Source organism: Oncorhynchus masou, chromosome 28 (assembly GCF_036934945.1).
Source record: "Oncorhynchus masou masou isolate Uvic2021 chromosome 28, UVic_Omas_1.1, whole genome shotgun sequence".
NCBI lineage: Eukaryota > Metazoa > Chordata > Actinopteri > Salmoniformes > Salmonidae > Oncorhynchus > Oncorhynchus masou.
This window is the reverse complement of record NC_088239.1, coordinates 88,831,436-88,841,814: the sequence shown is the minus strand read 5'-3', so window position 1 is coordinate 88,841,814 and position 10,379 is coordinate 88,831,436. Positions and strand designations below refer to the sequence as shown.

The 10,379-nt window shown below is 37.1% G+C and overlaps 1 protein-coding gene across 1 annotated transcript in view; it reads right to left on the bottom strand.

Moving 5' to 3' along the window:
• Positions 1-613: 613 nt before the first annotated feature.
• LOC135516940 (SKI family transcriptional corepressor 2-like) overlaps positions 614-10,379 on the bottom strand; it is a 32,320-nt gene continuing 22,554 nt past the window's right edge. Inside the window, exon 6 of the mRNA XM_064941005.1 lies at positions 614-677. Within this exon, the coding sequence (XP_064797077.1) occupies positions 621-677 (57 nt within the window). The 3' untranslated portion in view covers positions 614-620. The remainder of the gene's footprint in view (positions 678-10,379) is intronic.

The following is a 10,379-nucleotide window of genomic DNA, read 5'->3' as shown; positions in this document are numbered from 1 at the left end:
TAAACTTCTGACCCACTGGAATTGTGATACTGTGATACTGTGAATTAAGTGAAATAATCTGTCTGTAAACAATTGTTGGAAAAATGACTTGTGTCATGTAGATGTCCGAACCGACTTGCCAAAACTATAGTTTGACTTGTGTCATGTAGATGTCCGAACCGACTTGCCAAAACTATAGTTTGTTAACAAAAAATTTGTGGAGTGGTTGAAAAATGAGTTTTAATGACTCCAACCTAAGTGTATGTAAACATCCGACTTTAACTGTATACATATATAGCTGAGTTTTTTTAGATATCCTTTATTTAGGACAGACACTTCAAAACCTTGCTCATTATGATGAATGTTTTAACTGTGTTATTCTATGCTATTCTCTGGGTTATTTTTGTAAAGGCCAAATTCAATACTTATTTTAAATAATTTGTGTATATATAATTTTATTCTTAGGGGTCCTAAAATTGTAAATCAAATAGCAAAATTATCCTTAGTATGACCATCTTAAAACAAGTCCACATCAGCTTAGAACCCCTCCCCCCTATTTTAAACTCCCCCACAACAACATATTTTCCATTGCTTTCACAAAACACTGAATGTTCTAAAACCATCAAGAAGGTACTTACAATTTAGCTCTTTTTGTTAAGATGTGATGTGATCTTTTCTTTCCGGATGATGTTTGGCATCTGAAGAACAAGGTAGAAAAATGACATTAGTCCAGTGTACTTACAGTGTAGATATACCTTGTTATGCAGTCATTGACATTTATTTAGCGCATTTGATTTGCAAACAAATATAAATTGATTGTTCTGAAACTCCCTTCACTCTAGGGTTAGATACTCATAACACAACCTCATACTTAAGGGTGTTCAGATCTATCATTACAGACTGTAAACTATAGACAGAACCATCAGCTCCTCCTCTGAATCAGATACATCATTACAGACTAAAAACGAACACAGCTATATATAACTGGAGAACACAGCTATATATATAACTGGAGATCACAGTGATATATAAATGGAGAACACAGCTGTATATAACTGGAGAACAATATATATATAACTGGAGAACACAGCCATTTATAACTGGAGAACACAGCTATATATAACTGGAGAACAATATATATATATATATAACTGGAGAACACAGCGATATATAACTGGAGAACACAGCTATAAATAACTGGAGAACACAGCTATATATAACTGGAGAACACAGCTATATATAACTGGAGAAAACAGCGATATATAACTGGAGAACAATATATATATAACTGGAGAACACAGCTATATATAACTGGAGAACAGGATATACTGTATATAACTGGAGAACACAGCTATATATAACTGGAGAACACAGCTATATATAACTGGAGAACACAGCTATATATAACTGGAGAACACAGCTATATATAACTGGAGAACAATATATATATAACTGGAGAAAACAGCGATATATATAACTGGAGAACAATATATATATAACTGGAGAACACAGCTTTATATAACTGGAGAACACAGCTATATATAACTGGAGAACACAGCTATATATAACTGGAGAACAGGATATACTGTATATAACTGGAGAACACAGCTATATATAACTGGAGAACACAGCTATATATAACCGGAGAACACAGCTATATATAACTGGAGAACACAGCTATATTTAATTGGAGAACACAGCTATATATATATATAACTGGAGAACACAGCTATATATAACTGGAGAACACAGCTATATATAACTGGAGAACACAGCTATATATAACTGGAGAAAACAGCTATATATATATAACTGGAGAAAACAGCTATATATATATATAACTGGAGAACACAGCTATATATAACTGGAGAACACAGCTATATATGACTGGAGAACACAGCTATATATATAACTGGAGAACACAGCTATATATATATAACTGGAGAACACAGCTATATATAACTGGAGAACACAGCTATATATAACTGGAGAACACAGCTATATATAACTGGAGAACACAGCTATATATAACTGGAGAACACAGCTATATATATATAACTGCAGAACACAGCTATATATAACTGGAGAACACAGCTATATATAACTGGAGAACAGGATATACTATATATAACTGGAGAACACAGCTATATATAACTGGAGAACAGGATATACTGTATATAACTGGAGAACACAGCTATATATAACTGGAGAACACAGCTATATATAAGTGGAGAACACAGCTATATATAACTAGAGAACACAGCTATATATAACTAGAGAACACAGCTATATATAACTGGAGAACACAGCTATATTTAATTGGAGAACACAGCTATATATATATAACTGGAGAACACAGCTATATATATACAACTGGAGAACACAGCTATATATATATAACTGGAGAACACAGCTATATATAGCTGGAGAACACAGCTATATATAACTGGAGAACACAGCTATATATAACTGGAGAACACAGCTATATATAACTGGAGAACACAGCTATATATAACTGGAGAACACAGCTATATATAACTGGAGAACACAGCTATATATAACTGGAGAACACAGCTATATATAACTGGAGAACACAGCTATATATAACTGGAGAACACAGCTATATATAACTGGAGAAAACAGCTATATATAACTGGAGAACACAGCTATATTTAATTGGAGAAAACAGCTATATATATATAACTGGAGAACACAGCTACATTTTTATTGGAGAACACAGCTATATATATATAACTGGAGAACACAGCTATATATATATAACTGGAGAACACAGCTATATATCACTGGAGAACACAGCTATATATCACTGGAGAACACAGCTATATATAACTGGAGAACACAGCTATATATAACTGGAGAACACAGCTATATATATAACTGCAGAACACAGCTATATATATAACTGCAGAACACAGCTATATATAACTGGAGAACAGGATATACTGTATATAACTGGAGAACACAGCTATATATAACTGGAGAACACAGCTATATATAACTGGAGAACACAGCTATATATAACTGGAGAACACAGCTATATTTAATTGGAGAACACAGCTATATATATAACTGGAGAACACAGCTATATATATATAACTGGAGAACACAGCTATATATAACTGGAGAACACAGCTATATATATAACTGGAGATCACAGTGATATATAACTGGAGAATATATATAACTGGAGAACAGCTATATAATTGGAGAACACAGCTATATATATAACTGGAGAACACAGCTATATATAACTGGAGAACACAGCTATATATAACTGGAGAACACAGCTATATATAACTGGAGAACACAGCTATATATAACTGGAGAACACAGCTATATATAACTGGGGAACACAGAACACAGCTATATATATATAACTGGAGAACACAGCTATATATATATAACTGGAGAACACAGCTATATATATAACTGGAGATCACAGTGATATATAACTGGAGAACACAGCTATATATATATAACTGGAGAACACAGCTATATATATATAACTGGAGAACACAGCTATATATAACTGGAGAACGCAGCTATATATAACTGGAGAACACAGCTATATATAACTGGAGAACACAGCTATATATAACTGGAGAACACAGCTATATATAACTGGAGAACACAGCTATATATAACTGGAGAACACAGCTATATATATAACTGGAGAACACAGCTATATATATATAACTGGAGAACACAGCTATATATAACTGGAGAACGCAGCTATATATAACTGGAGAACACAGCTATATATAACTGGAGAACACAGCTATATATAACTGGAGAACACAGCTATATATAACTGGAGAACACAGCTATATATAACTGGAGAACACAGCTATATATAACTGGAGAACACAGCTATATATATATAACTGGATATATACTGGAGAACACAGCTATATATAACTGGAGAACACAGCTATATATAACTGGAGAACACAGCTATATATAACTGGAGAACACAGCTATATATAACTGGAGAACACAGCTATATACAACTGAAGAACACAGCTATATATATAACTGGAGAACACAGCTATATATATATAACTGGAGAACACAGCTATATATAACTGGAGAACACAGCTATATATAATTGGAGAACACAGCTATATATATAACTGGAGATCACAGTGATATATAACTGGAGAACACAGCTATATATATATAACTGGAGAACACAGCTATATATAACTGGAGAACACAGCTATATATAACTGGAGAACACAGCTATATATAACTGGAGAACACAGCTATATATAACTGGAGAACACAGCTATATATAACTGGAGAACACAGCTATATTTAATTGGAGAACACAGCTATATATATATAACTGGAGAACGCAGCTATATATATATAAACTGGAGAACACAGCGATATATAACTGGAGAACACAGCTATATATAACTGGAGAACACAGCTATATATAACTGGAGAACACAGCTATATATAACTGGAGAACACAGCTATATATATAACTGGAGATCACAGTGATATATATATAACTGGAGAACACAGCTATATATATATATAACTGGAGAACACAGCTATATTTAACTGGAGAACACAGCTATATATAACTGGAGAACACAGCTATATATAACTGGAGAACACAGCTATATATAACTGGAGAACACAGCTATATATATAACTGGAGAACAGTGATATATAACAGCTAGCTATATATAACTGGAGAACACAGCTATATATAACTGGAGAACACAGCTATATATAACTGGAGAACACAGCTATATATAACTGGAGAACACAGCTATATATATAACTGGAGAACACAGCTATATATAACTGGAGAACACAGCTATATATATAACTGGAGAACAGGATATAAACAGCTATATACAGTACCAGTCAAAAGTTTGGACACACATAATCATTTTAGGGTTTTTCTTTATTTTAATATTTGATTCATTGTAGAAAAAAAGTGAAGACATCAAAACTATGAAATAACAGAGAGTGATGCATCAAATGACCTGGCCTCCACAACCACCCGACCTCAACCCAATTGAGATGGTTTGGGATGAATTGAACCATAGAGTGAAGGAAAAGCAGTGCTCAGAATACTCCTTCAAGACTGTTGGAAAATCATACCAGGTGAAGCTGGTTGAGAGAATGCCAAGAGTGTGCAAAGCTGTCATCAAGGCAAAGGGTGGCTACTTTGAAGAATCTAAAATATAAACTATTTTTTGATTTGTTTAACACTTTTTTGGTTACTACATGATTCCATATGTGTTATTTCATAGTTTTAATGTCTTAACTATTATTCTACACTGTAGAAAATGGAAAAAAATTAAGAAAAACCCTTAAATGAGTAGGTGTGTCTAAACATTTGACTGGTACTGTGTAACTGACAAGCAGATGCAGAGTGTGACTGATGCCAATATGTTCAACTGTTCATCTCATTGACTACTGCTACAAATGAACTTCCTAGCCTTGAAAGTCATGTCAGATGCTTGTTTGATATATGTCTTAAATACAATGAAATACAGGATGGGACAATCAGAAAAGTATTAAACACTTCTTAGGGATAGGGTGCAGTATTTTCACATCCGGATGAAAAGTGTGCGTAAAGTAAACTGCCTGCGACTCAGGCCCAGAACCTAGGGTATGCATATAAGTAGATTTGGATAGAAAACACTCTAAAGTTTCTACAACTGTTAAAATAATGTCTGTGAGTATAACAGAACTGATTTGACAGGCGAAGCCCTGAGGACAAACCATCCAGGGAAAAAATAATTGAGGTCATAGTATTTCCCAATGGTTTATATGGGAAGCCCTGATTAATAGGAACCTGCTTGCAGTTCCTATGGCTTCCACTAGATGTCCACAGTCTTTAGAAATTGTTCAATGTTTTTCTTTTGAGAAATGAAGAAGTATGGCTGTTCTTTGTAAGTGTCACTCCAGGTGGACTGGAACGCGCTTCACATGTGTCACGAATATTACCGAAGGTGACTCCCCTTCTTGTTCGGGTGGCGCTCGGTGGTCGTCGTCGCCGGTCTACTAGCAATCACCGATCCGTTGTTCTGTGTTCCTTTGGTTTTGTCTGATTGGTATCACCTGTTTCTTGTTTGGTTGTTAGGGTCGGGTTATATATAGTTTGTTCAGCCCGCTTCTGTTTCGTGCAGGCTTGTTCGTCTGTTCTATGTTTGAGTGTATTTTGTTTGTATTTTGGGTTTCGCGCTGTCCGTTAATATTTCTGATCATTTGTTTTCCTACTTTTGTTCATGTTACTTTTCCGGGACTCGCCCAACATAACTATAAACTCGCCCAACATAACTATAAAGTATCTAATAAGTTACCTGTAAACTTGGTCCAAACATTTCAAACAAGCATGTTTTTTCCCACATCTTTTGCTCTCTGCACCTGACTCCACACCTCCTCACTCATTTGTCGTAACAACATGGTTTTTATCCGGTATTGGAAACAGTTATCCCGTCATAATTTTGATCAATTATTTACATTTTAGGGTACCTGAAGTTGGAGTAGGAACGTTGTTTGAAATGTTTGGACCAAGTTTACAGGTAACTTATTAGATACTTTATAGTTATGTTGGGCGAGTTGGGACCGGTGCATTTCTGAATCAAACGCGCCAAATAAATTCACATTTTGGGGATATAAAGAAGGACATCCTCGAACAAATCGAACATTCATTGTGTCACTGAGACATATGGGATTGCTAAAAGAAGAAGATCTTCAAAGGCAAGGCATTTATTATATCATTATTTCTGACTTTTGTGTCGCCATCTGCCTGGTTGAAAATTATTTTCATGTGTTTGTATGCGGGGCGCTGTCCTCAGATAATCGCTTGGTCTGCTTTCGCCGTAAAGCCTTTTTGAAATCTGACACTGGGGTTGGATTTTAACAAGATGTTAAACTTTATTGTGATGTATTAGATTTATATTTTCGTGAATCTTCAATTGATATTTATGTAGTTTGAATTTGGCGCTCTGCAATTTCACTGGATGTTGTCAAATCAATCCCGCTTAACAGGTTAATCAATAACAGATTAATCAGAATAGGCTTAATCAGAATATGATTAATCAGATTAGGATTAATCAGAATAGGATTAATCGGAATAGGATTAATCAGAATAGGCTTAATCAGAATAGGCTTAATCATAATAGGCTTAATCAGAATAGGATTAATCAGAATAGGCTTAATCAGAATAGGATTAATCAGAATAGGATTAATCATAGTAGGCTTAATCAGAATATGCTTAATCATAATAGGCTTAATCAGAATAGGCTTAATCAGAATATGCTTAATCATAATAGGCTTAATCAGAATAGGATTAATCAGAATAGGCTTAATCATAATAGGCTTAATCAGAATAGGATTAATCAGAATAGGATTAATCAGATTAGGATTAATCAGAATAGGATTAATCGGAATAGGATTAAACAGAATAGGCTTAATCAGAATAGGCTTAATCATAATAGGCTTAATCAGAATAGGATTAATCAGAATAGGCTTAATCAGAATATGCTTAATCATAATAGGCTAAATCAGAATAGGCTTAATCAGAATATGCTTAATCATAATAGGCTTAATCATAATAGGATTAATCAGAATAGGTTTAATCAGATTAGGAGTATTCAGAATAGGATTCATCAGAAAAGGCTTGATCAGAAAAGGCTTAATCAGAATAGGATTAATCAGAATAGGATTAATCAGAATAGGATTAATCAGAATAGGATTAATCGGAATAGGGTTAATCGGAATAGGGTTAATCGGAATAGGTTTAATCAGATTAGGAGTATTCAGAATAGGATTCATCAGAAAAGGCTTGATCAGAAAAGGCTTGATCAGAAAAGGCTTGATCAGAAAAGGCTTGATCAGAATAGGATTAATCAGAATAGGCTTAATCAGAATAGGATTAATCGGAATAGGGTTAATCGGAATAGGGTTAATCGGAATAGGGTTAATCGGAATAGGTTTAATCAGATTAGGAGTATTCAGAATAGGATTCATCAGAATAGGATTCATCAGAATAGGATTCATCAGAATAGGATTCATCAGAATAGGATTCATCAAAATAGGATTCATCAGAATTGGATTCATCAGAATGGGATTATTGATATATTGAAATGTTTTCATTAAATAACATAGTTTTAAAAGTATGATCATATAATAATGATATCATATTTTGAAAATTAATATAAACTACCAAGTTCAAAAACTAATAATCACATTACAGCAGTTCCTAGCATTTTACTCCTCACTGTCAGACAGTATAGTAGGGGTTAACGTCAGACAGTGTAGTAGGGGTTAGGGTCAGACAGTGTAGTTGGGGTTAGGGTAAGACAGTGTAGTAGGGTTTAGGGTCAGACAGTGTAGTTGGGGTTAGGGTCAGATAGTGTAACAGTGTAGTTGGGGTTAGGGTGAGACAGTGTAGTAGGGGTTAGGGTCAGACAGTGTAACAGTGTAGTAGGGGTTAGGGTCAGACAGTGTAGTAGGGGTTAGGGTCAGACAGTGTAGTTGGGGTTAGGGTCAGATAGTGTAACAGTGTAGAAGGAGTTAGGGTCAGACAGTGTAGTAGGGGTTAGGGTCAGAAAGTGTAGTAGGGGTTAGGGTCAGACAGTGTTGTAGGGGTTAGGGTCAGACAGTGTAGTTGGGGTTAGGGTCAGACAGTGTAGTAGGGTTTAGGGTCAGACAGTGTAGTACGGGTTAGGGTCAGACAGTGTAGTAGGGGTGAGGGTCAGACAGTGTATTTGGGGTTAGGGTCAGACAGTGTAGTAGGGGTTAGGGTCAGAAATTGTAGTAGGGGTTAGGGTCAGACAGTGTAGTAGGGGTTAGGGTCAGACAGTGTAACAGTGTAGAAGGAGTTAGGGTCAGACAGTGTAGTAGGGGTTAGGGTCAGACAGTGTAACAGTGTAGTAGGGGTTAGGGTCAGACAGTGTAGTAGGGGTTAGGGTCAGACAGTGTAGAAGGGGTTAGGGTCAGACAGTGTAGTAGGGGTTAGGGTCAGAAAGTGTAGTAGGGGTTAGGGTCAGACAGTGTAGTAGGGGTTAGGGTCACACAGTGTAGTTGGGGTTATGGTCAGACAGTGTAGTAGGGGTTAGGGTCAGACAGTGTAGTAGGGGTTAGGGTTAGACAGTGTAGTAGGGGTTAGGGTCAGAAAGTGTAGTAGGGGTTAGGGTCAGACAGTGTAGTTGGGGTTAGAATCAGACAGTGTAGTAGGGGTTAGGATCAGACAGTGTAGTTGGGATTATGGTCAGACAGTGTAGTAGGGGTTAGGGTCAGACAGTGTAACAGTGTAGTAGGGGTTAGGGTCAGACAGTGTAACAGTGTAGTAGGGGTTAGGGTCAGACAGTGTAGTAGGGGTTAGGGTCAGACAGTGTAGTAGGGGTTAGGGTCAGACAGTGTAGTAGGGGTTAGAGTCAGACAGTGTAGTAGGGGTTAGGGTCAGACAGTGTAGTAGGGGTTAGGGTCAGACAGTGTAACAGTGTAGTAGGGGTTAGGGTCAGACAGTGTAGTTGGGGTTATGGTCAGACAGTGTAGTAGGGGTTAGGGTCAGACAGTGTAACAGTGTAGTAGGGGTTAGGGTCAGACAGTGTAGTTGGGGTTATGGTCAGACAGTGTAGTAGGGGTTAGGGTCAGACAGTGTAGTAGGGGTTAGGGTCAGACAGTGTAGTAGGGGTTAGGGTCAGACAGTGTAGTAGGGGTTAGGGTCAGACAGTGTAGTAGAGGTTAGGGTCAGACAGTGTAACAGTGTAGTAGGGGTTAGGGTCAGAAAGTGTAGTAGGGGTTAGGGTCAGACAGTGTAGTAGGGGTTAGGGTCAGACAGTGTAACAGTGTAGTAGGGGTTAGGGTCAGAAAGTGTAGTAGGGGTTAGGGTCAGACAGTGTAGTAGGGGTTAGGGTCAGAAAGTGTAGTAGGGGTAAGGGTCAGACAGTGTAACAGTGTAGTAGGGGTTAGGGTCAGACAGTGTAACAGTGTAGTAGGGGTTAGGGTCAGACAGTGTAGTTGGGGTTCCGGTCAGACAGTGTAGTAGGGGTTAGGGTCAGACAGTGTAACAGTGTAGTTGGGGTTAGGGTCAGACAGTGTAACAGTGTAGTAGGGGTTAGGGTCAGACAGTGTAGTAGGGGTTAGGGTCAGACAGTGTAGTAGGGGTTAGGGTCAGAAAGTGTAGTAGGGGTTAGGGTCAGACAGTGTAACAGTGTAGTTGGGGTTAGGGTCAGACAGTGTAGTAGGGGTTAGGGTCAGACAGTGTAACAGTGTAGTTGGGGTTAGGGTCAGACAGTGTAGTTGGGGTTAGAGTCAGAAAGTGTAGTAGGGGTTAGGGTGAGACAGTGTAGTAAGGGTTAGGGTCAGACAATGTAACAGTGTAGTTGGGGTTGGGGTCA